At 37.7% G+C, this 27,858-nt stretch overlaps 2 protein-coding genes across 2 annotated transcripts in view; one reads left to right on the top strand and one right to left on the bottom strand.

The window, feature by feature from the left end:
- The first annotated feature begins 7,195 nt into the window (after positions 1–7,195).
- Positions 7,196–8,534, top strand: LOC136264432 (uncharacterized). The gene is made up of 2 exons (XM_066059198.1): positions 7,196–7,665; positions 7,741–8,534. Exons 1-2 carry the CDS (start codon positions 7,196–7,198, stop codon positions 8,153–8,155), a joined length of 885 nt encoding a protein of 294 aa, XP_065915270.1. The 3' UTR covers positions 8,156–8,534.
- A 4,422-nt stretch (positions 8,535–12,956) lies between these two features.
- LOC136258291 (titin-like) overlaps positions 12,957–27,858 on the bottom strand; it is a 29,646-nt gene continuing 14,744 nt past the window's right edge. The window contains exons 16-31 of the mRNA XM_066051621.1: positions 21,846–22,166; positions 19,001–19,318; positions 18,288–18,611; positions 17,670–17,987; positions 17,296–17,610; positions 16,692–16,867; positions 16,480–16,633; positions 16,084–16,395; positions 15,880–16,025; positions 15,491–15,629; positions 15,258–15,427; positions 15,080–15,203; positions 14,823–15,017; positions 14,188–14,568; positions 13,394–13,556; positions 12,957–13,328 (exon numbers count right to left, since the gene is read on the bottom strand). Coding sequence (XP_065907693.1) covers positions 13,154–13,328; positions 13,394–13,556; positions 14,188–14,568; positions 14,823–15,017; positions 15,080–15,203; positions 15,258–15,427; positions 15,491–15,629; positions 15,880–16,025; positions 16,084–16,395; positions 16,480–16,633; positions 16,692–16,867; positions 17,296–17,610; positions 17,670–17,987; positions 18,288–18,611; positions 19,001–19,318; positions 21,846–22,166 — 3,731 coding nt within the window. The 3' untranslated portion in view covers positions 12,957–13,153. The remainder of the gene's footprint in view (positions 13,329–13,393; positions 13,557–14,187; positions 14,569–14,822; positions 15,018–15,079; positions 15,204–15,257; positions 15,428–15,490; positions 15,630–15,879; positions 16,026–16,083; positions 16,396–16,479; positions 16,634–16,691; positions 16,868–17,295; positions 17,611–17,669; positions 17,988–18,287; positions 18,612–19,000; positions 19,319–21,845; positions 22,167–27,858) is intronic.

Here is a 27,858-nt window from a genome sequence, read left to right as displayed (position 1 = left end):
AACCATCTACTTTGCCTTATATACCATACAATGTTGGGCCTGATCATTCTAATTGGTAGATGTGATGTTTCGCGCATCCACAATATAACCTTTCTCCTGCTGGTTGAAAACTCTCAAGCTCATTATACTACTCTGCATGCATGCAAAAACATCCATACAGGCATTACTACAATAGTTACAGTTGCAAAACATTAAGCAAATCCAGGATGTCAGTAGGTCTAAGTCCCTGAAAGTAGGTTAGGTAATCCTAAGGCTGCAGCACATGTTGCTGTCAGACCTTCAGTGCTGGTCACTGTAAAGTGCTAATAATAATAATAATAATAATAATAAAATATATCTCATTAACATATTTTCTAGTGTTGCACCGATATGCATTTTTTCACATTTACCGATACCGATTATTTGCCTATTCCTGTAACTGATATGCCGATATTCTTCAATTCTTCAGAACAGGGGCGGAGGAGCAGAAATCACCTAAAATTTATGTGTATAAACTGCATTTGTAATGATAGTGTAATTAATTGCGTGGGCCTACAGTTTTGCGACTAACCCCTTTCATGGAAAAGGAAGCCAAGTAGTTATAAAACATCTAAGCCAGCTTATCAAGCAGTGTTTTTAGTGGGATTCCAGACCCTTTGTGAAGAGTGATCAACTAATTGCGTGGGCGGCCGATAAAGCAGTAAGTGGTTTGCTGTAACTGTTTTGGCTTGTTTGCTTGCACAAGTATGGTTGCAAGGCTATAATAGGCTATATTCACCACCTTCTTTACTTTCACCTGTTCATTGTCGTCATTAACGATTGACTGTGGGTTTCGGTTAATCGGCAAATTATTTCATCTTCGTAGCCGATACCGATACTTGTAAAATTAGCTAATATCGGCTGTTACCGATAATTCAACCGATTATCTGTGCAACACTAATATTTTCCTAAGGTGATAATTTTAGCACCAAAAAGATTCGTCTTTGCGAGAGGTTTTTAATGGTATAATAAACTTTAATATAAGTGGTATCCTACCCAAGATATGACCATAAACACTGTACAAATATCAAACAGGTAAGGAGCACAAAATGGGTTTTTATTTTAGTGATTTTCACACTGTTCCCCATGAGGATCCTTAGGATTTTTTCTGTCATTGAAGACATAATAAGGAACAAAATCTGTTGAGTTTGCCTTTGTTGCAATTAGTGTGCCATGAGGTTGATACAATATTCTTGGTAAAACGCCTGTACTATTCTGTAACTGGTGTGTGCACTTTCCAGTATTGGCTACCACTACTGCAGAAGAGCCATCCTCATTTACCTCTATAAGAGACTCTACAATCTTCAATGAGGTGTCCAGTGAATCTGAAGGCTCTAACATAAATGTGCCTTTTTCATTCAGAACTTTTACTGGTACTACTGCAGTGAAATTGGCAGGAAAACGTACAGTTTTAATCAGACTCACTTGTGAGATGTTACCCAATTCTTGCTTGAGAACACACTCTAGTTCACTTGGCTCTTGTAAACTAGGCTCCTCCTTTTCATCATTCATGTCACTTCACAAGGTTTGTGCTGATTCAGTAGTAGGGGTGGTGTTGTTAATCAGCTCTCCTGGTGTGTTAATCTCCCTTGGCCTTACTTCTACAGTAGTCACTGCCTCCATACTGACTTGGGACTCCATGTCCTGGTCCTCCCCAAGTGGCAGAATATCCTTCTTAATAGGGATAGTGATGGGTGCTGACTACACCTAAGGTACGGCAAACAGCTTCAGACAATAATAGTGCATCAGGAGCTACTAACTTGATATATACAATGTATTCTCATCAAAACTAATGTTCAGGTCTATCTTCCCATCTAATGTTATGGGCTTTTGATCATATGTACATGCCATCTGATCCACCGATCTGATCTTGCTAGCCTCTAACCCTGCTGTTGACACAATGTGGTAAAGTAGATCACCTCGGACAATGGTTATGTCTGATCCTGTATCTATCAATCCAGTGACAGGAACTCCTTCAATTTTTACCTCTACACATCGAGATTCTCTACCATTATCAGTGTAAGACCTTGTCCGGATCATCTTGTTATCTTTCTTCTCCTGAGCACCTGTCTTTTTACCTTGATTTCAGTTTTGCGGGTGTGACAGTCACGAGCCAAATGATTTGGGCTGTCACACAAATAACACCTCAAAGATTGCTACTTCCAAAATGATTTATGTTTGTTCCAGTCACCTCCAGATTTCTGGGTACTGTTGTAACTTTTTTGTAGTGACCTTTTATTAAAACTATCTGACAATGATGATGATCTATCACTCTTCAAATACTGCTGTTTCTTCTTTAACTCAGCCTACCTCCTCTCTTCTTTCTTTGCTGCTACACACAATTCTCTATAGTTCTGAGAACCAGATACTGATGGCAGCTCCATTAAAGTGTATGACAGACCTTCCTGTAATTGTCCATACAATAGCATATCTCTAGTTTCTGCTGACAGATTTTCACAACCAAATGCCATTTGAAACACTTTCTACAACCGCTGTATAAAATCAGATACGGTCTCACTTGGCTTTTGGCTGGTGTGTCGTAAATCCAAAGTTGCTATTGACTGATTTCCAGGGTCAAGACGTTCCCTCAATGCTTTTATGACTGTATGATAAGTGGCTTTGTCTTTCCAATCCAATAATTTCCATTCTAGTAACACTTATCCTCTGAGGTGACCAGCTAACTGCATTAATGTCTCATCCTCTGTCCAACCATTCCAGCTAGCAGCACGCTCCAGTATCGGTATCCAATCACCAATTGTGATCCGACTATCTTCTGTGGTAAACTCATCTAAGCTTATAGGGGGAGCTTTCCCACAACGTTGTTGTACCTGACAGTGACCAAGCAGGGGAGTAACAGTTGGAAATCCACTACTTGTTGTACCAATGAAACTAATAGGCCTGCTATAGAATGAAGTGTTAGACAATGACACATATGGATTGGTTACCACATTCATCCCTGAACTAGTAGAAGGGCCCACAGATTCAAATAACTCGAGTGATTGCCACTGTGTAGGCTGTACTGTAGACTGGTGTAAATATCCGCCTGTATGTTGCTGACTATTTGTTGAAAGTTTGGATGTAGATTGCATCACACCTGACTGAAGAAATGGGACATTGCTAGTAACACTTGTTTGTCTCAAGAAATCTACATGACCTGTCCTTACCTCCTGGGGGTCATGTAATACAGAAGACACTGTACATGTAGTACTAGGGGTTACACTAGCAAATGACAAACTGGTAGAGTTGACAAACTTGTCATACCTGTTCCTTCTACCTTCAGCCTGGTTAGCTCCATTTCTACCTCATTCAGTCTGTCCTGTACTAGTTTCATCTTTTCCTCCTTTTCAAACATCAGCTGCAGGTTGTCATGAACTGTAAGCTGCTTACAATTTATCCGCCAAAGCTCTTGAATCCTTTCTTTACCCTTTTTGACAATTCCTTTCTCAGACACACTATTTCTTCCTGAGCTGATTGTAACTGCAGTCGTGTATTTGTCAACTCAGTTTTCATTAGACTCAGGACTTCCTCCACACGCTTTTCTTCTAAAGAAAAACTCTCACTTTCCTCACTATCTCGGGCTAGTGATGTCCTTGGCGAACCTGACACCAAGATTGGAACTGAAACTTTACTTCCTGGAGCTAGTGATGCTCTAGATAACCCCTACTTCAAGACTGGAACTCTTAGAAACACACCATCCATATCTTGTAGTGACAATTCTTCTCCACCCTCAGTCTTTGTGCCCACAACTTGAACATTGGAAGGGTCATGGTTATTGTCATGCAGTTTACCACACATTATTACCAACAGGTCACTACCTGAAGCTGTAGTGGGCAAGTCCACTGTAGCATGGAAGACCCTCCTTATAACTCCAGGAGGCCCCAAGCGAGCAAATGTGGCAGTCAATGTCTATCTTTCTTTAATCATAAAAGAGAGCAAAATCACTACAACCACAACTGTGACATAACAGAGACTCAATCAAACATTAGAGTACACAATTTTTATATTCTAGTTACAACATTGACCTAAGCGTAATGTTTATTGTTTGTCACATTAATCAAAGCTCTTGTTACAAGCTACTGACATCATCACATTAGTCTCATAATTATATAGTGTTATTTAACTAAAAATAATATAATTATTTGGGTGTCCTTGAGTCAAATAGCAACAAATTAAAAGCATCTTATTAATAACAAAACAATATAAGTGCCATGTTCAAAAATTTCTTTGTACAAAACTGTATATATACTAAGTATTTAATTACTGCTATAAATAAGCTGTGCCATCTCATTGCTGCATTAAGGATAGTTAATATTATTGGTCTCAAACTGAGTTGTGTAGCTAAGTTGGATATTGATGCTTAAAAAATTGATGACTATGCATGGTGGATTTTCAATGAACAGTAATGTAGACAACCTTTATGTCTCAAGAAAGAATGGTGGTCGGGGTCAGATCTCAGTCATGAGTAGAGAAACTTGTCATTTTATGTACACTGTACACCACTCTGCTGATCCTTACATAAAATTAATGGCAACAATTCATCAGATTTTTAGGAGTATGGCAAGAAGTACAAGCAATTAAATAACTTGAAGCATTTACAAACTTGGAAGATCAAGCTTCTCCATGGGCAATTCATATGGGAAATTTCTGAACAAATTTGTGTTAAATCACAGTAGCTATGGCTAACCTTACTAAAGAAATGGAAGGACTTGTATTCACAGCCCAAGAGTACTAATGCTATTAAAGTGCATATCTATAAATCCCATGTTTAGATAGATGCCGAATTTGCGGCTCTTCTGATGACTATTGATCACCTTGTAAGCTACTGTTCTTTTTTTAGCACAAAAGAGTATAAGAGCCAGCATGATCAATTTTTGATCATGTTGCTTCTCATGTTCACTGGATGCTAGCAAACCATCCTTGTGCAAGATTAGACCCTTGGTGGAAACATTCTCCTCCACAAGTTTGCAAAAAAATGTCTGTAAACTGCTTCTCGAATCAGGATTTTTCATTGTAACTGATATGCACCTCATTGCAACATAACCGACCTGGTATCAACACAAAAAAATGGAGTGTGCCTAACTGATATTGCCATTCTAAGACAAATATGTAGATTTTAAAATTGAAGTTGCTAGAGTGTGAAAATGTAGTCATCATTCCTATAATTGTTGGGTCATTAGGTTCTATACTAAATGACCTATCATCATATTTAGATAAAGTACACTTGCCATAATCTTCAATTCAGACATTTCTAGTTGAGACATTACTTGACTATGTGAGTCATGTTTCATTCATTGCACTTTATGTGTCATATAGCTAGCTGGAAAAGTTCTATGATATATATTAACCTACACTCTCAGGTTGTTCACTCGCATTATAATTGTATGCAATTTTGCTGTGATAAAATTATTAATAACAAGTTAAAGGAAAACTTAGAAATTTTAAGCTCGATTAGGGATCATAGAAAAAAAAGTAGGGAAACAAGGGAGATTGCCCACACCTCCAGATATAGCTACTAGTGAACATTTAATCCCTAATCCAGTCTATACACCCAAGACCAAGACTGAATTAGGGATTAAATGTTCACTAGTAGCTATATCTGGAGGTGTAGGCAACCTCCCTTGTTTCCCAACTTTTTTAACCAGGCGCGCGCCCACAGCCGGCCTTCGGTGGGCGCGTGCCTGGTTTACTGAAATTGTTTTCGTAAAAGTGTGTGTGTGTGTGTGTGTGTGTGTACCTATCTACCTATCCATAGATATTCGAGTACAAGATCTATGACCTATCTACCTATGTTTGTCCGTACGCACCCACGTGAGCAAATCGTTAAATAATGGTAAAAGCAGCTTTTACGTAAGAAGTAAAAGTGAAATGAAGTCTGTATTAAACTTCTCAGTGCATAGGTGAACTTTACTCTGAGGTGGTTTCTTTTCGGCGAACTGAAAAACGGGTGTGGCGACTTTCCTCAGACTACCTTCCGCTTGAGGTTTTCAGGCGTTTAGCAACTGAAAAACAACAGTGCAGGCCTCGTACACTACCAGGAATAACCTATCGCTTCGAGTTGAAAGGGGGCGTATCCCTTACGTACGCGAACGAAAATAAAGAGCAGCTTTGAGGCTTTGTCGAGAGAATTTGTGGGAAAAAACACGTTAGTCACACTATAAAACAGTTTAGAAGATACTTCTGTGTGTAATATGTTGGCAAAAGCGGCTTGTTTAACAAACAATAACAACAAAAACGCGAATAATCTACCCCAGAACATTGTTAATGCTCCCACATACACTGAGTTTTGTAATGATTTGGACACTTGTATAATTACACCTGTGCATTATAATCATACATGATTCCTGCACAGTACACAATATAATAATATCATTAAGTACGGTAGTACTTAATGGTAGGGATCGTCAAGGTTCACGATTTCCCGCCAAAAAATTACGCACCAAAAGCAGACTTGCAAAACCATCTCGGCGATTCAGCAGTATTGTATTACAAAAGTGAAGCACGATTTCGCCTTCAAAACGGCACGAAATGCATCCTATGAGTTTCCACGAATTTTAAAAAAAATTCTATCTGATCGAATTTTCTAGTGACTGACTCCCTAACTGATGCCTTCAGCCAGGCCTAGCGGGAAGATGACAACAGCTACAGTCCTACTTCTTGTATGAAAACGGCTCGCTTTGCCTATAGATTAAACCTTTCCTACACCGATAGAAATACAATCCTTGCTACCTTTCATCGTTCTTTAATGTCGCCATCGTCCTGGATTCACTACAGGTAGTGTTAATAACTCCACAAATGGCTTCAATGTACGGCGCCGTCCGTTTCAATAAGAGTGCTCGCTAAATAGAGTAATCATAATCTTCGTGGTAAAATATTCGAATACACGTGGTTGAAAGTTCGAAGTTGATTTTGAGCAGGAAGAGCGAGCTGTTCACAGTCGGGAAGCTTTGTACGTGTAAGTGAATATATTTAGCGATTTATATCTTTTGTTTCTGGCAAAGTTAACCGGCAAAATTAATATTGCTTGCGTTTGTAAACGCATTTCTTTGCTGTAAACAACGTATCTACCTCAAGTATTTGAGCGATATTAGAAATAATTCGTAGCAAAATAGCGTTAGCTAAGGGTATTGTGGTTATTATTGCTTTGTGCGTTTTCTCTGAGGCAATATTGGGTGCGGCAATGCTTTCGAAGGAAGCGGCGTGGAAGAGTAGAAAGAAGGAGAATAACAGGGCGTACTATGAAGCTCATAGAGAGTCTATACTCTCAGAGAGAAAGGACAAGTACAGCAGTGAATGCCGATCACAGCGTCATGCTAATGAGTACTACAAAAATGTAACAGCGTCGCGTGAGAAATCAGCTGAAGCCACCAAAACATCATTTGACAAAGATTTGGCAAAGTCTTGCATTGAGTCAGCGGAAAGGCAAAGGGAATACTATCATCAAGACTTGGAAAAGTCTCGCACTGAAGTTGCAAAAAAGAAAAGGGAACACTACCATCAAGACTTGGAAAAGTCTCGTGTGGATTCTGCAGAGAGCACTAAAGAACATTACCGCAAGGATGTTGCCAAATCCCGTGCTGCTACTAGATCCTCAACCAGCAAGTACTACTTTTCTAATATTGAGAAACTGTGCAAAGAATCTAAACACAGGTAATGTTGTTTCACTTAATTCCTTAATTAATTTTATTTTCTCGTCACTTTTATGTATTCTTTCTGTTGCTATAGGTACTTGCTTAAGCCGCCAACTGAATCTCAAATGCATTCGTGTGTGGATAGCATGATCAAGGGTCTCTTGCAGCAGAAGGAAACATGCTCTGCAATTGTCAATAGATTTACAGAACTGTTTTACTCCATTGTAGATGAAATGTCACTTACAACCAGGAAAAAGACTGCTTGTAGAATAGTATCCAGAAAGCTCATCCATGAAGCACTGTCAACTAGGAAAACCAGTGTTGGGGTACTTTTAAGAAGTCTTAGGAAAATTTCAGGTATCCAACTAGTCAGTGAAGATGACTTGGAAATACAATTACACTCTTCAGCTTCTGAGCCATACTACTATGAGACTGCCTACAAGTTCTCAGCTCCTGAAGAGGTTACAATTGTTGACCATGATAACAGATGTCTTGTGACCAAGTCATAGTCCCCTGATCCACAGGAGTGTCCTTTGTACAGCACTGTGATTCCGGTTGATGAGAGAGGGCGTTGTGTGTTAGCTGAAGAAGTTGGCACAGGTAGAACCAGTGATGACCGCCCTAAAAGCTGAAGGTGCAGTGAACTCTGTAAACAACTGACTGATGAAGAGATGGATGAAATCCTACAAATCAAGTTGGCATTTGAAAGGCCCTTAGAAGAAGTTCGGGCTTTTCTTCAAGTTTTCATTGATAACCCTCCAAAACCTCAAAATCAGCAAAAATTGAAATTTCCCCCTTGAAATATTTAGGCTATGTGGTATCAAAGCAATGACTCTATAACATAGCTAGAAAACCATGGACATTGAAGAAATAGTAACTTTAGTGTCCTGTGTAATAGAAACTGCATGCACATAAAGATAAGATTCATGCAATGTTTGTAAAAAGTACACAAACAAGTGGAACAAAAAATTTGGAATTTTCAATATGAGTAGGGATCAAAGTAATAAAAAGTACTGAAACAAGAGAGATTATCTACCACCTGAAGTCATGCTAGTACACACGTAATCCCTACTTCAGTGCCATTATATCTTAAATCTTGGCAACTGAAGTAGCGATTACGTGTGTACTAGCATGACTTCAGGTGGTAGATAATCTCTCTTGTTTCAGTACTTTTTATTACTTTGATCCCTACTCATATTGAAAATTCCTAATTTTTTGTTCCACTTGTAATAATAAAAACGCTTCCCTAGCAGTGCATAGCAACGTAATTGAACGAATTACGAATATTTCATGAATTACGAAATACGAGAATTAGCTAATAATATTATTGCACAACCCAAAACTACCCTATTGTAAAATAGTAATACAACATAGTTGGTTAATTCATAGTAGCATATATTGTCTATAGTTAATTCCAGATGAGTTAGCTAGCTGCATGGCGCCTGGTTTTTTAGAGGTAGTACAACATCAACTTGTTTCTATGATCCCTAATCGAACTTAAAATTTCTAATTTTTCCTTTAACTTGTTTGTTTACTTTTTTTGTAACATTATTATGACTGGTGAACCCACGCATACCGCATCAAAAGAAAGGATGGCGCCAGAATTAATGGTTTCGTCTGAACGCGCGCCCCAGCTATCACAAACTGCTTCGAAAGTACAGTGGCCATTACGCTTCGATTTCAGCTTTTTACAGCCCGTTACACAGCGCCACAGACAAAAAAAAAAAAAAAAACAGTAAAAGAAGCCCCTCAACAACAATCCAGTCACCACGAAAATACGACGATTCGCGCGCCCCCAACTATCAATTGCCTCTACCACTGTTCAACCTCTCGCACTCTCTCCTCATACTTACGGCGCTTTTTTTTATGTTAGAATATTTAACCCTTATGCCCCTTCAAACCGTTGTAATTCCTATCGCCAGCATGAAACTTCGAAGCGCCGTCAGTATGAGGAGAGAGTGCGAGAGGTGGAACATGGTAATTTTAGTCCTCTTGTTTTTTTCAACTTCTGGAGGCATGGGTGCCTCCACCACTGTGGCTTACAAGTGCCTGGCCTTCCTCCTATCTTGTAAGTGGAAATCACCCTACTGTAGGGTGATGAGCTGGCTTCGCTGCCGTCTTGGTTTCTCCTTATTGCACTCTGCCATCATGTGCATAAGGGGTTCTCGCTCCTCCTCTGGTCATCCCTTTAAGGGTCATGTTCCTGCATCAGTTGACCTTGCACTGGGGGGGGGGGGGGCGTCTTGGGGCCGTTTAAGCCCCATTTCCTTTTTTTTTTCTATTCTGTGTTCTGTAGGTTCTGTTTCAGTAGCTCTGTAGGTGTAGGAATAGGGTAAACCCATTTTATAGAACATCTTAGCGTAGAGTAGAGTGTGGTGGATGGGAGTGCCAACTTGGGCCGGTTCTTCTTTCTTAAAAAAAAAAACAACAAACAAAAAAAAACTATCAATTACTGCATCGTAAGTGCAGCGGCTATATATTACGCTTCGCTTTCAGCTATGTTCAGCCCTTTACACAGCATTACAAACGAAGAACAGTGTTAGAATCATCTCTGCAATCAGTCACCACGGAAAATACGGACGATTCCCGTTTACAAACGTACTGTAGGGAAGCCATGCATCGCACTACCGCGAATCGACACCTTTGGCTGTAAGCAAAAAGAAATGGGACACAAAGGAGGACAAAGGTAAGTCCATGATGCATGCATTGTACGTACTGCGGTATGCCAAAAGGCACCTGGATCGACATCTAGCAGTGAAAAAAGATATAGTATTCTAAAAAAAGATTTGAGTATCAGCACACTGCAAAAAAGGGATGTAGGGCTTAGGTACAATGATGTGTTAAAACTATTGTGTATATGTGTGTTGTTCAAACTTTGCTGTGACCAGCATAATAAACTGTTAATTAATCAATCACTTCTTGTTCTTCTCCATTATCATCCTCCAGTCCATATTGAGGATTATCCACAGCCTCTGGTCTTTCTGGAAGTTTATCAGCGTCAGAATAAGGGTTTTCATTAATAATAGTATTCTATCTAAACTCTATTCCAATGTTACGTTCAGCATTTCTGAAATATGACAAGTATAAAAGCTATAAAATAGAATAGTTTTTATTATACAGCTTACATGATGTCTTTGTTCTTTCTTTTCTTCAGAACATAGAATACTATCACGATAATTATGATCACAATAACCCTTCGTTTCCCACCAATAGTTTTTGCCATACATTTTTGACTTCATGATAATGTTTATTTTTAGATGAATAGAACAGCTTTAATAATAACATACATTTTTATTGTATCAGTAACCTCTAAGCAAACTTTAGAAATAAAATTCCTTATAAGGATCTAGTACAACAAGGTATTGATATATATTCTTATATATTCCCGCATCTACGTCACGACAGTATTTTCTTTGTAAAACCACCATAGAATAATCTTTTGTGCTGAATTTTTTTCTGCTTGTGCCTAAATGGTCTAGCTACCCAGCAAACTTGTAAAAGTTGTAAATAAACAGAGTGAAGCTATTGTAATAAATTCTTATACATTTATTTCCCCTTTTTTGCAAATTTAATTACATCATACTTCTAATTAGATTATTCAATCACCATCCCATTTGCACCACTAGTGCATAATCATGTAGAGAAGTGCTGGTAAAAAGTTGGTGATGATACCTGCAACTATACAAGAGTTATAAGGTTATAAAGCAATGAGTGTAATTGTTTGGTTAAAGAAATTTGGGAAACGGAGGGATAATCACCACAGCCAATATAGCAAACAGCACAATAAACACTGTACTCTTGTTATCACTGCTTTCATTATTTGAATGTTCTACCACAATTGCAATTCGTAAGATCACTGGTGTATGATGTAATTAAAGTTGCAACATGGTTAAATCAATGTACACTGTATACAACTTTATTGTAATAGATACACTCTGTTTATTTACAACTTTTAAAATTTTGCTAGGTACATACATCATCATTCAGGCACAAACAGAAAAAAAATTCAGGGCAAAAGATAACTGTATGATGGTTTAACAGTGAAAATAATTAGTGCCATGACGAAGATGCGGAAAAATATATAAGAATATATATGGAAGGCTTGCTTTAATAGATCCTTATAAGGAATGTTTTAGTTCTAAAGTGTGCTTAGAAGTTACTGATCCAATTAAAATGTATGTTGTCATGAAATAGTCTCCATTCACCTAAAAATAAATAATTATTATTATCTCAAATTTTTTTTTAAATGTATGGCAAAATCTATTGGTGGGAAACCAAGGGATAATGGCAGTGCAAGAAACATTAGACTACAATTACAACACTTCCACTACAGTTAGGCCTGCATCAAATATGCCAGCATAATAAAAAGCATAAAAGGCTGGAGTGCTATGGCAGTATAATGTTAGCATATTAGGTGGATATTTCCAGTTGCAGCAATATTATATAGAGCTTAATTCCATGAAAATAGATTGATACTCCCTAATAGAGCAGTCGGTGGAACTGCAAACTGCAATAAAACATTCAAATTCATTGTACATAGCTTCTAATAGAACAGTCACTTTATAGTGAAATATTCTAATAGAAGATTCACTGATTAAATGTTCCAAGATATAATTGTAACAATGTTGCTAATTAAGTAGCATAATGCAAGCATAATAGCAAGAGTTCATAATATATATATTTAGGAACTCTTGATAATAGGAACACTGAAAGAGCATAAGGGTGAAAATTTTGGGAAATTCCTGAAAGAATTTTGGGCAAACGTTTGAACATATTTGACTCAGGTCTAACTACAGTAGCTCTTTTAATCAGAGGCATGCTCACTGAAGGTATTATATAGCAAAACAGAATTCACTGATTGCTCTATTAGAATCACAGGATCTGTATTAAATTTGGGCACATAATTCTTCTGTATGACATTTCACAACACTGAAAGTTCAAATTTTGTGTATGCCAATTTAATATTATAGCTAATCACCAAGACAGTAACACCATTTCTTTGACGCAGTACAGCATTATAGATTTCTATCCTCTTTCATGCTACAAAAATTAGTGCTTATAAATTAGCTCATGCACTATACCACAAAGCAATGATAGCACACCCAAATAGTTTCTATACTTTTTGTAAACACTGCATTGTCAGGGCCTGTAGCACTCGGAAATTGGATTTGCAAATTCAAATGCAACTGTACATGTTTTTGACGTAGCATTATCTCTTGTGGCATAGTAGAATTCCACAGCATCTATGAAAATTATTAAAGTTTTAGTGCTTGAAGAAAATCTGCCAGAAAGTCAGCGTTCACATACATGTACTTAGCACAAATGAATATATCAAAATAATGCATGTACAAATCTACAATACAAGGGAGCAGTTATATAAGTCAGCACATTACAGCAGTCTGATATATTTCAGTCTCTACAAACTACAATAGTTATATGGAGCTAAGCTACAATGAAAATTAATGTTGAAACTACTGCATATTATGTGTGTTGTGTAAAATCTATTTTTAATCAATAAATGAATAAATCACTTCTTGTTCTTCTCCATTATCATCCTCCAGTCCATATTGAGGATTATCCAAAGCCTCTGGTCTTTCTGGAAGTTCATTAGAATCAACATAAGGGTTTTCATTAATAACAACACTCTGTCTAAATTCTATTCCAATATCATGTTCAGCATTTCTGAAATACAGTGCATGACAAGTATAAAAGCTTTAAAACTGAATATTTTTTGTTATACAGCTTACATGATGTCTTTGTTGTTCTTTCTTCTCTTAAGAGTATACACCACTATCACAGTAATTATCACAATAATCACCACAGCCAATATGGCAAACAGTACAATAAACACTGTACTCTTGTTATCACTGCTTTTGTTATTTGAATCTTCTATCACAATTGGTAAGACCACTACAGAAATTATATGCATTGAGACATTACATACACATTCTAGCTACACAGTGAGTAACTGAGTATTGGAAATGAAATTTTAAAATTAGTACATCTGTGTTGCTTTGTTACTCAGGTATTTGAGTAAGGCAATGTGGTTAGAGCACACTAACCAATAATCAGTAGTGTATATAAAAGTTTTTAACAGTGTAATTGATCTTGAGTATTAAAATTGAACAGAGTTATGCTGTACATATGGTTCAATGCTTGCAAGTGTAAGGAAAAGAGATTATAAAATAAAGTAAAGGCCATCAACACCTGCAGCTATACTAGTTGACATTCTATTACTACGTCAGTAATATGCAACCTAACAATAGCATAGCCATGACCGAAGCAGGGATTAAACGTCCACTAGGGTATAAAGTATCTGTAGGTGTAGAAGATCTCCCATATTTCATTGCTTTCATTTTTATGATCCCTATGTGCTCCAACGTAAAATTGTGAATTATTCCTAACATTTCCTTTTTTGTGTAGCATTACGGTGAACTGTCCCATACATACTGTATCAAAGGAAATAATTGCACCAGACACCTTAAAAATTTGATTGTGTTATTTAATGTGTGCCCAGATCATTAATGCACCCAAAACTAACTTGGTTCAGTGGCCATCTCCCCAGCTCCAGTTCCCACTGCAACAGTGACACCATACTCCACCTTAGGATCAAGACCTCCTACAACTAATTTGGATTCATTAGTGGTCACCCTTATTACTCCATCATTAGACTGTCTTGTAACACGATTATCACTGGAAGATGGTACAAGTGTCACTGTGTAAACAGGAAATCCTCTGGCTTCAAAAAGACTTAAAGGTTCCCAAGAGACACTAACTGATGTACCACTTCTTTCGAATTCAATGTTATTCGGTGATCGGACTGGAGCTTCTTCTTCAGTAAAGAATGTGTATCCATAATTTTCTGCTCCCTTTCCAGCACTGGTAAATGCTACCACTGCTACTTCATAAGGCATACCTGGGTCTAAATGGCAAAGTTAAATTAAAATTATGATCACAACAAAAATTATGATCACAACAGACACTCCCATGAGATCTGACCATCAGTTCACTTACTACAGTTTACTCATACAAATTTGGGATTTTGGTTACATAGTGAATGTTGACATCTGCTTAAATTATACCCTAGCTATATGTGACACCCCTGCCTATATCTGGAACCCTCTGAAATGTCTAACAAATCATGAAGCTGAAATATTCTGGCTATCTCCTGCTTACCCAAGTCTGGGATGATAAAGTTGGTCTCATCACTAGCTACTGTATCACTTGTACGAGTATCGGTATCAGCATATACTGAATAGATCACTTCATATTCTGTAATGATTCCATTGGGACGAACAGGAGGAATCCATATAACATTAGCACTAGTTGAGGATAAAGGAGCCACTGCAACAATCTCCACTACTCCAGGACCTGTTATGTATAGTAAGATAATAATGTCCAGTATGACAGTTGCTATAATGTGACATACGTACCTGCCTCATCTGTTCTGACTGATAGTACATTGCTATGGTTACTGGTTCCTCCTCCATTAGTAGCAGTGATGGTGACATTGATCACTTGGTAGGGATGTAATCTAGTGATGATGTACGATTGTGTCTAGTAAGATAAGAATCTTATACTACTATTGTACTACTTCTGCATGGAACTTACTGATTTTCCATTAACAATTACTGACATAGACTTCTCTGGGTCATTTTCAGCATTATACACAATAGTGTAACTAGCTAGTACTCCATTAAGTTCTGTTGGTATACTCCACTGTACATAAATTGATGTAGAATTTACAGCAGATACAGTAGTAAGTAGTGGAGGAGAGGGTGCTGTTAGGAGAGATGAATGCTTAATTCATTATGCACTCCATTATATTATTTGCATAATCTTACCTTCTTCAGCTGTAGTCACTATGACAGGATCACTATTAGGTCCATCAGATACAGTAACAGCATGTAATGTACAAGTGTAACTGGTGTATGGAGCTAGTCCAGCAACCATCATTTGTGTAAAATCACCAGTGGTATTGACCTACAATAACACAATTGTTATGCTCATTACAAACTATGCATGCCTCAATGACAGATTTGTATAGAGAAGAACACAAATGGCTATCAACATATTCTGCAGACATTAGCTAAAAAACCAATCTTGGCAGCATTCATTGTGCACCACTACTCAAATATTAATATCCCTTAGTCACAATATCAATAGGATTGATTTTATTACATCACCAACCGATGAGCTTGAATGTGTGCATGCCTAGGGTTACTGTACTCACCATTAGAGTATTATTATCAGTAGTACATGTTATGATGTACCACCTGATGATTCCATTAACTTGATCAACAAGATCATTCCACTGAAATGTGATACTAGTAGATGTTGTGGTGATAACAGTGAAATCATCTGGGGCCACACTGGGAGCTGTGTAAACACAAACCATGGTACTATCATTTCATTACATAGTCAACCATCTAGTTACCTGTTTCATTAGTAGTAAAACTCATGACAGAGGTCTTAGTGTTCCCTACTGAATTATTAGCCCACACAATATAGTAATAAGTAGTAAATGGTGTTAGTCCAGTGATGTTAACAGAGAACACTTGGTTAGTAACAAGCCCATCAGTACTTCCCATCACCACTTCACTACTATCTTGTAATGACATATCACTACCATACTGTACTGAGTAGGTCTCATTGTCAAATGAAATATATTTTACAACCCATGAGATGTTGACTGAGTATGGTGTGGTGGCCACTGTAGTTATGGCAGGTTTGACTGGCGGAATTATTGCTGTAGAAAGTAAAGTAAATAAATAGCTTTTTATTATGTAAAGTTACATGCACAGCAATGGTATACTGGTTAGAAATTCAGCACCTGTAAAAGTGACTGTAGAATCAGCAGTCTTAATAAACCTGTCTACTCCAGCTATGATGAGAGTCACTTGACATGTATACATTCCATTGTGTATTGTAGCATTAGTATCAGTGGCATTGATGTGCAGTGTGGATGATGTGTTGTCATTGGTAATCTGGGTAAAATGAATTTATAACATTACTATGTAATCTCTATCACTGTTATCAACATACCATGATAGTGCGATAATCAAAGAGACCAATAGAGGTACTATCCTTAAGCCATTCAAAGTGGTAAGAGTCTAGTGTGACATTCTCTGCTACAGACACTGTGCACAGCAGCTCAACAGAGTCTTCACCACTATCACCAGTTATCAGAGGAGGATATAGGTGTGCCATTAGATTTGGTACTGCCATTGAAAAGTAATAATAACAGTAAAACACATATAATTATACAATATGAGTATAATGGACCATCATTACAAAGTGTAGTAAATACTGTATGGGTAGACACATGTATGCACATACATACGCTATGGGTGTTACAAAGCTAGATGAAATTTGCGAATGACATTTAGGAGAAATTTTCCATAGGATCCAAGGCTTAAATACGCAATGTCAGTCCAAAGTTAGTAAAAAAAATGTGGCTATGAAGTGTTAGTTAAGTTCTTGACATCTTGCAATAACTGCAATGCTGATGTGTGTGTACATTTGCAGCCACAGCTAACATATCACTGATAATGCAGACATTGCTATGCATGTACTGTAGACTATGGACTGTATAGTTTAACATTAATATAAATTGCATAATTTTACTGTAAAGCTTTACTTCACATACCATTAACCGCTACTATCACATCATCTAAGTGTTGAGCCTCATCAAAACCATCCACTAGTACAGAACAATTGTATTGTCCAGCATCATTGTAGAGTAATGGTGAGAATGTCACTGTTCTAGTGTAATGTGATCCATTAATAGTCTGATCAGATACAATGACTCTTGGGGACTGAGATAAACTACCACCACTCCAACTGATTGTTACAAGAGATGGTAATACTCCATTAGCTAATGTAGCTGTACAAGTTAGAGTATGAGTTAGTCCACTAACAGATCCTTCTGCTGACTCTAATATGTCCAGTGATGCTTGAGGGACTATAAGATACATAAAAGTAATTCATATAAGTCATCCAAATACAGTCTGTACATCTTACCAGATACATCTAGTGTTACAATATCACTAGCCATAACTGGTGACAGTCCATTGATTACCATCATACACTGAAATTGTTGGTCTTCATTAGTTGTGTTTAGTTGTGTTATAGTATAAGTGTCAATGTATATCACTGAGTTGTTTGTTGTTGAGTTGAAGATATGTCCCACTGATTTTCTAAGTTCTACACCATCACCTCTCCATACAATATCCACTCTACTGGTGATACCTCTCACAGTAGTCACACTGCATTCCAGTGTTAGTGACTGACCAACTATCTGAGTTTTGGGAGCAGTTAAATTAATGTTTGGGACAGGAACTAAATTTGAAACATAACAAACATTAATCGATTCACACCACTTAACTGTTAAAGATAGATGATATACTTGTGTTGTACTGTTAACTGATAGGACGTATCATGTATGCAGCTATTGCATGTACAGTTCAACAATAAATCACTATAAGTCATGAAAATTCCTTTACAAATGTTAGTATATAGGTACACTTGTACTTTTCACTTTTTCTATATATTCAAAATAATTATTATGCCTGATGTGTTATAAATGCTTCAGTGTGAATGTTTACTCTAATAGCACAGTATGTATCTTGGAGTGCTTACCTGTAAGCTTTTCTGCTTCAATTGTATCAGATTTAGTAGTTTCCAGAATTGTTACAAGACACTCATAGCTACCCTCATCTCCCTCCATCAGGTACATAAACTGGAGACTACTAGTGTAATTGTTACCACTACCATTAGTTGGGCTGATGGTCACTCTACTATTATTTGTAATAGTGTCTCCTCCAGGTCCCATCCAACTTATCATTACTGAACTCAACTCCACTCCACTAACTGTACTCACTGTACACTGGATATCTTGAGGACTACCTACCATAGCTCCTTGTATAGGACCAGATGGTGTTATACTGACTGTAGGAATAGGAACTATAGAGAAAATGTTAGGTACATGTTTATTCCTCACTGTAGGAATCAATAATTTAATTACAGTATACCATTTCCACAATATCACAATACAGTCACATACAATCATACACTGTACAATACTTTCACAAACATTTACTTACTCCACAGTGCATTAAACATTCAAGCAAAATGCTAGGATGTCCATGTATTAGTATTGTCAACATTAATATGCACTCTTATTGCTTTTTACTGCAAACTATACTGTAGTTCATATATTGTACTGTTGCACTCTATCTTATATAATGTTTGCTGTAACTGTAAGCCTGCATGCCACACTACAGTAACATGCTGCCACACCACACCACAATAACATAAATACTGGTGTACAAATTATGATAAATGGCACATACCAGTGATATCCAAGATCACCAGTCTGCTAGTAATGATCTTTGGATGAATATTGATCACAGCATCACACTGATATATTACACTATCATCACTAGTGTTCAGTTGAGTGATGGTGTATAGGTCTGTGTACACTAGTGTGTCTTTTGTTGTGAAGTTAGCACTGACTCCTACTTTATTGTAAACTACCATACCATTCCTTCTCCACACCATGTCCATTCTACTGGTGATACCTCTCACAGTAGTCACACTACACTCCAGTGTTAGTGACTGACCAACTATATGAGGACTTGGAGCAGTTAAGATCTCACTTGGAATTGGTACTAAGGACAAAAGTAATCAGCATAATGTGTTTACTTTTTATATATGTAGCTTTCTTTAAGGTTTGATAGGACAAATCACTGTATTTCATAGCATATTTTATTGGTTATGTATCTGTAACACTGCCCTTTATACAGGGTCAATGTTCAAATAAGGGCAGCCTCAAATACATATCAACTTTCAAGAACTGATGATACATTACTTCTACTTAAAATGAAGTGACAATATTTATTCATTGTATCATGTGTTGACCAGATATTGAAATAGCTATAGCATTATTTTATTGGTTATGTACCTGTAACAGTGGTGGATCCAAGGGATGCATAGGGGGGCACATGCCACCACCCCCCCTTCCCCAAAAAAGGAAACTATTATACAAGATCGAGATACTCTAATAAAGCAGTCAGTCAAATACTCTAATAGAACAGTCACACACATAATTCTACCTTCATAGTTGCTGAGTATAATATGAATAAAAACTAGCATCTGTACAGTATCCCATACATGGGCACACTTAGCCAGCTAAGGATATTTTGCAAATGAAATCCACTTGGTCTTGTGTATGCCATTCTTTTGGTTCATAACTATAAGCTATAGCTAGCTCAACTACTCATGTCTGTCACCTAACCCTATATAACTCTTGATGAATGTAGTCCACTTAGAAAGCAGTATGATTTAGATATTTGTGAACAAAACCATTCTACATCAAAATTTTTAAGCCCTGAAATATATGAAGTAGTTTTAGCTTCTGGGGGACTGTGCCCCCCAGACCCCCTGCTCTATATGCCTACTAGCTTGGCGCACCTCCCCTTTCCAAACCCTGGATCTGCCCCTGTGTAACACTGTCCTTTATACAGGGTCAATATTCAAATAAGGGCAGCCTCAAATACATATCAACTTTCAAGACTTGATCATACATTACTTCTACTTAAGGTTATGGAATAGTTTAAAATGTGTGGGCGGAACAAATGACAAAACCTGCTTAAACCAAGCAGGGATAAATTATTTCAATAACTGTGTTGTGTTAACAATACAACTAATTGTGCTTGTTTGTTTTTACTACAGAACAATGACTGTTCTTGGGTGTGTGGTCCACAATAGAGCGATGTTTTATAAAAACATGCCACCAAAAACCAGGCTAACAGATTACTGAATCCTTATAATTTCAACACAAGTGACTAAAAAACTAAAATATCTAGGTCATGTGGAAGCGATTTTTAAAGTTACTGGTTGTATAGACATTTTATTGAACTTTTAGTAGTTTATTCGAGTGAAACAAGCTCTTTGAAGGCTTGTATCTGAGTCACTGGTAAGAAACACGCCAAAAACGCTTCCACAGCAAGGGCAGCCCCAGGAATTTTGGTGACTGGTTTCCAAACTTTTGCCATACGCAAATTTAAATCTAGGGGGTATGGGAGCAAGATTTTCCAGAAAATTGTGTAATTTGAAATTGAATCTGGTAGCAATATTGACAGTTTAATAGAATTATGTTAGGTATAACGAAGGCTGCTTAATTGTGCTTGCTTCTGGTACAGTATCAGGTGCAGACTAAAGTTTTAAGGGACAGAGAAAATTTGACATTTGAAGCATACAATAGACATGGATGTTGTTCTGGGGGTCTTGGGACATGCCCCCAGGAAAATTTTCAGATTTTAACACTCTGGTATAAGGTTTTGGACTATTTTTTTATTGTGTTGGTACAGGTAAATAAAGTAGCTAGCTAGCTACTTACAGTTCTTAAGAGAAATACAAAATGTGGCTGTTCTATTAGAGTGGTTGACTGCCCCATTAGAATATTTCGATCTGAACTTGAAAATCACTGTAAAATATAATTTTGATTACCTGAATACACTTGACCAGTTTCTGGAAACCTCAGAAACCACCCTATACCCGCCCCTGCACAGGACCTAATAAATTTAATATACAGTATCACTATGCCCCAGAAATGCCAATAGAGCCTACAGCTTTTGCTGTACTTGGCGGCGGAAAAACATGGTAGTGACAGCCGGAGCTGAGCGATGTATGGGATGGCTTACCTGTGTTACTACAACAAATTGTAGTGTTCCTCCTACCTCAAACTACACTGTAGCTACACAAAAACATTAAATATGAAGGGCTTCACCTTCATTTAAAACTTTTCACTTTGCTAGACTGATTTTATGGGCTTCTCAAAAAGTATTGATAGGTATTCAAAATTTTGAATGATTGCCCGTGACTATACTGTAACCTTAAAATGAAGTGACAATATTTATTCATTGTATCATGCATTGACCAGATATTGGAATAGCTACCATAAAAAGACATATTGAACCAACCTAACAACCAAGCATGTATACCTTGGTAGTGTAGCAAGTCTGTGTGTAATTTCAGCAGAGAGAGTAAATTGTGCAAAATACAACAATTACAATCACACATCTAGTAAAGTAAGTTGTTAATATTTCTGAGAAAAATTGTGGAGATTTAAAAACATTGTGTAAGTAATATCCTTTTATTACTATAGGGTTTCTATGATTAGTGAATAGCACTTACCAGTAACATCCAGCGTAACATCACTGTTGACTATTACAGGTGGAATGCTATTAATAATCATCCCACAATGAAATGTTCTATTAATGTCAGTATCCTTCAATAGTGTAATAGTGTACACATCCATGTATTCTATCATGTCATTTGTTGTTGAGGTAATGTTAGGAGTTTCTGTTCTGTTGAGTTCTACACCATCACTATTCCACACAATATCCACCCTACTGGTGATACCTCTCACAGTAGTCACACTACACTTCAGTGTTAGTGACTGACCAACTATCTGAGTGTTGGGAACAGTCACATTGATGTAGTCAGGAATGGGTACTATTTCACAAGGACAGACAGTTAATACAGTGTAAGATATTATGCTATTTTTTATATTATAAGTGTAAGAAATTTTACATTTGGGTGGGATCATAGAAATAAAAAGCAAGGAAACAAGGTACACCTGTATCCATACTAGTAGACATTTAATTCTTACTTCAATCACATAATATATTATTAATATGCATGTACTGTATATTATAGCCATCAAAGGTGTAGGGATTAAAAGTCCACTAGTATAGCTGCAGGTGTACATGACTTCCCTTGTTTCCTTGCTTTTTATTTCCATGATTCCAACTCAAATCTAATTTTTCCTTAAATTTCTTTTTATTTATAATAACATAATTCATTACTAGTGAACCATTGCATACCACACAAAGGATAGAATGGTACCAGAGCCCTAATTAAATTATCTATTACTGAAACGTAAAGTGGCCATTCTGCCTTTTCAGCTATGTTCCACCCATTATACAGCATTACTAATGTGACTGTCGCTGGGAAAACCTGTCTTATCGTCCATTCAAAAGTATCGAGAAACGTCAGTTTTAAATATTCAGAGTGTTGTAGCTGGCCAATGGTGGTAGCTACGCATACCAAATTTTCACACGTTTCACAACAATTTCTTATCTTCCTGATCATCCACTGAAGAAGTGGTCAACAGCTAAGTTTCCCGCCATTTTAGATAGTTTTTAAACTGAGGTTCTCTGCATCAGGCGAGCTCCAGAAGGGTGGGAGGCGGGGGCCCTGGAAGGCGAGCTCTGGAAGGTGAGCTCCAGAAGGGTGGGAGGCGGGAGCCCTGGAAGGCGGGCAAGATGGCGTTCAAAAATTGAAAAGAAATGTGTTGGGATGAATTAGGCCAAGTTATGGGCCATTCAGACCTCAGAACTGGCTAAAATGAAAGGAAATTTACAGCACAGGTCATTGTCCAGCACCACGGAGCTGTACAACCACACACAGCCATCTCCTGGTTGGCCAGGGTTCCATCAAGACCCCAGACCACTCGTACGGCTCGCCACTGTGCTTTTAAAAAGCAGCCAGCAAAAACAGACCACTTTACTCTGGTCGACTGTGGCAGTGAAACTTGATAGTGCATTCATTAAGCTTTGTGTTTGTGAGAAAAAATCACAAACTTCCTGTCTTGGGCAATAAGAACGGTTTTCATAGATCCAGTCACAAATAAAGAACAGCATGAGGAGCACTTCTGCAATCAATTGAGTCACTACAGAAATTATGAGTGAACATACACACACACACACACATGCATGCACACACACACACACATCCTGACTATCAATTACTTATATGCGAAGACACCATCACGCTTTAGCTATGTTCCACCTGTTATACAGATTACAAACAAAGCACAGTAAAAGAAGCCTCTGCAATCAATCCACTCACACTATGATGGAAATTAAAGCACTAAAGCCATCGGAAAATTAATAATGTGAATCAAACCTACATGCTGGTGCAAAAAAATGGGACACAAAGGGAGACAAAGACAAACCTATGATGAATGCATTGTAGTTGCTGTGGTTGGCAAAAGGGCACATCTCAGGGTGACATAACATTGAACAGTGAAGAAATCAAGTCTATAGCCTTTAGCCGTATCTATAGTTAATTTGCTAGAGGCATCAGACAGTCAGGCTGTCAGTCAGTTAGTACAAAAATCAATTAAACAATTAAAAATTTTACAGAACTTGTTACAAGGGTTCGAGTCACTCTAAAGACATTTATGGGCTTCGCTATATTTAACCAACACTGCCAAGCTGGTGGTTGGTTTTTGGGTGATACTTTTGTATGCAAATTGAGCACTCTATCAGTTGAATATCGAGGCTGTGGTTCACAACGAACTGTAGCTCTAATGCCATTAATAAGTTGTAGTAGATAAAAAAGCTGTAATAAATATCTCTAAGTGGGTGGATAATGAGTATTTCATTTCTAACATGAGTTTGCAAATATATGAAGGTTGGTGGATGCACTATGGGCCATCAGATGATCAGACTGACAGCAAAGAGATTCTTTTAATGTTTCAGCTGTAATACTGTATCTAATCCAAAACAGCCAAGCTGTAAAAAAAGTGTGCGGCCCTCAGAAAGGCTATGGTGAAAAAAGATGTGAAATCCAAGGTGGCGGCCAAGAAATGGCTGTGATGGTAGGTTAGTGGTAAAAATTTTAATAACGACAATTCAGGTGAATTTTTGTGAAGCGGCACAAAAATTCACCTGAATTGTCATTATTAAAATTTTTACCACTAACCTACCATCACAGCCATTTCTTGGCCGCCACCTTGGATTTCACATCTTTTTTCACCATAGCCTTTCTGAGGGCCGCACACTTTTTTTACAGCTTGGCTGTTTTGGATTAGATTTCATTTCTTTTTGTATTTGTATACCCCAAAGCCGGCCTATGGCCAGCTTTGGGACTTTTTTAACCTATGTTTTTTTCTTTACTACAGGAAGAAGAAAAGATGAAGTAGATGTACTTTAAATATTTTATCAGTAAATGTACAAATTATATATACTGTATAATACATATGTGACCGGATTTGCGAAAAGGGGTCCAATTTGCCAACTTTGACAATTGATAACTTCAGATTGGAAAGAGCTATTGCCTTGATATTTGGGCAGTGGTGAGCACCACTATAGCTGAATACATGGTGAAATGTTCAGGTTAATAATTATGTTACTTGAACGCTGAGTTATGGTCTCCAACATTTACGGAATTGGATGTGTGTGGAAGACCCCTTTTCGCAAATCCGGTCACATATATTGATTACAGAAATCTCCATGGTGGTTTCTTTGTAACTGAACACTCTACAAGGTGACTTCTTCTAATTGCTCTCTCTACAGGGTGAATTGTTTGTAGCTGAACGATCTACAAGGTAACTTCTTCTAGCTGATCTCTCTACAGGTGATGTGTTTGTAGCTGAATTTTGTATAGGTGATTTGTTTGCAGCTGAGCTCTTTACAGAATGGTTTCTTTGTAGCTGAACTCTCTAAAAGGTAACTTCTTCTAACTGATCTTTCTACAGGGCAATTTGTTTCTGGCAGAATTTTCTACAGGGTGATTTCTTTGCAGCTGAACTCTCTACATGGTGGTTTCTTTGTAGCTGAACTCTCTACAAGGTAATTTCTTCTAGCTGATCTCTCTACAGGGAGATTTGTTTGTAGCTGAACTATCTACAAGGTAACTTCTTATAGCTGATCTCTACAGGGTGATTTGTTCGTAGTTGAATTCTGTACAGGTGATTTGTTTGCAGCTGAGCTCTTTACAAAATGGTTTCTTTGTAGCTGAACTTTCTCCAAGGTAAGTTCTTCTAACTGATCTTTCTACAGGGTGATTTGTTTGTAGCTGAACTATCTACAAGGTAATTTCTTCTAGCTGATCTCTCTACAGGGCGATTTGTTTGTAGCTGAATTCTGTACAAGTGATTTGTTTGCAGCTGAGCTCTTTACAGAATAGTTTCTTTGTAGCTGAACTCTCTACAGGGTGATTTGTTTGTAGCTGAAATCCCTACAAGGTAACTTCTTCTAGCTGATCTCTCTACAGGGTGATTTGTTTGTAGCTGAACTCTCTACAGGTGATTTGTTTGTAGCTGAACTCTACAAGGCGATACTTCTAGGTGATTTCTCTACAGGATTCCTTGTTTCTAACTGAACTCTCAACAGGGTGATCTGTTCATAGCTGAACTTTCTACTGGGTGATTTGTTTGCAGCTGAACTCTCTAAATGGTGGTTTCTTTGTAGCTGAACTCTCTACAATGTGACTTCTTCTAGCTGAACTCTCTACAAGGTGACTTGTTTCTAGCTGATCTCTCTACAGGGTGACTTGTTTCTAGCTGAACTCTCTACAGGTGATTTGTTTGTAGCTGAACTCTCTACATGGTGGTTTCGTTGTAGCTGAACTCTCTACAAGGTAACTTCTTCTAGCTGATCTTTTTCACTGCATATTTGTTTGTAGCTGAGTTCTCTACAGGGTGATTTGTTTGCAGCTGAACTCTCTACATGGGAGTTTCATTGTAGCTGAACTCTCTACAATGTGACTTCTTCTAGCTGAACTCTCTACAGGGTGACTTGTTTCTAGCTGAACTCTCTACAGGTGATTTGTTTGCAGCTGAACTCTCTACATGGTGGTTTCTTTGTAGCTGAACTCTCTACAAGGTAACTTCTTCTAGCCGATCTTTCTACAAGGTGATTGAGTTTTTTGCAGCTGAACTCTTTACATGGTGGTTGCTTTGTAGCTGAACTCTCTAAAAGGTGACTTCTTCTAGCTGAACTCTCTACAGGATGATTTGTTTGCAGCTGGATTCTCTACGTGGTAGTTTCTTTGTAGCTGAACTCTCTACAATGTGACTTCTTCTAGCTGAACTCTCTACAGGGTGACTTGTTTCTAGCTGATCTCTCTACAGGGTGACTTGTTTCTAGCTGAATTCTCTACAGGTGATTTGTTTGCAGCTGAACTCTCTACATGGTGGTTTCTTTGTAGCTGAACTCTCTACAAGGTAACTTCTTCTAGCTGATCTTTCTACAGGGTGATTTGTTTGTAGCTGAATTCTCTACAGGGTGATTTATTTGCAGCTTAACTCTCTACAAGGTGACTTCTTCTAGCTGAACTCTCTACAGAGTGATTGATTTTTTTTGCAGCTGAACTCTCTACATGGTGGTTTCTTTGTAACTTAACTCTCTACAGGGTGATTTGTTTGTAGCTGAACTCTCTACAGGGTGATCTGTTCATAGCTGAACTCCCTATAAAGTAACTTCTTCTAGCTAATCTTTCTACAGGGCGATTTGTTTGTAGCTGAGTTCTCTACAGGGTGATTTGTTTGCAGCTGAACTCTACATGGTAGCTTCTTTGTAGCTCTACAATGTTACTTCTTCTAGCTGAACTCTCTACAAGGTGACTTGTTTCTAGCTGATCTCTCTACAGGGTGACTTGTTTCTAGCTGAACTCTCTACAGGTGATTTGTTTGTAGTTAAACTCTCTACACGATAGATTCTTTGTAGCTGAACTCTCTACAAGGTGATTTCTTCTATAGCTGATCTTTCTACAGGGTGATTTGTTTGTACCTGAACTATCTACATGATGGTTTCTTTGTAGCTGAACTCTCTACAAGGTAACTTCTTCTAGCTGATCTCTCTACAGGACAATTTGTTTGTACCTGAACTCTCACATGAGTGTTTCTTTGAAGCTGAACTCTCTATGAGGTGATTTCTTCTAGCTGATCTTTCTACGGGGTGATTTGTTTGTAGCAGAACTCTCTACAAGGAAACTTCTTCTAGCTGATCTCTCTACAGGGAGATTTGTTTGTAGCTGAACTCTCTATACATGATTTGTTTGCGGCTGAATTCTCTACATGATGGTTTCTTTGTAGCTGAACTCTCTACAAGGTAACTTCTTCTAGCTGATCTCTTTACAGGGTGAATTGTTTGTAGCAGAACGATCTACAAGGTAACTTCTTCTTACTTATCTCTCTACAGGGTGATTTGTTTGTAGCTGAACTTTTTACAAGGAAACCTCTTTTAACTGAGCTCTGTACAGGGTGAATTGTTTGTAGCTGAACTATCTACAAGGTAACTTCTTCTAGCTGATCTCTCTACAGGATGATTTGTTTGTAGCTGAACTATCTACAAGGTAACTTCTTCTAGCTGATCTCTCTACAGGGTGATTTGTTTGTAGCTGAATTCTGTATAGG

This window comes from Dysidea avara, chromosome 1 (assembly GCF_963678975.1).
Source record: "Dysidea avara chromosome 1, odDysAvar1.4, whole genome shotgun sequence".
NCBI lineage: Eukaryota > Metazoa > Porifera > Demospongiae > Dictyoceratida > Dysideidae > Dysidea > Dysidea avara.
Note: the sequence above shows the minus strand (reverse complement) of the source record. Positions and strands in the feature narration are given on the sequence as shown.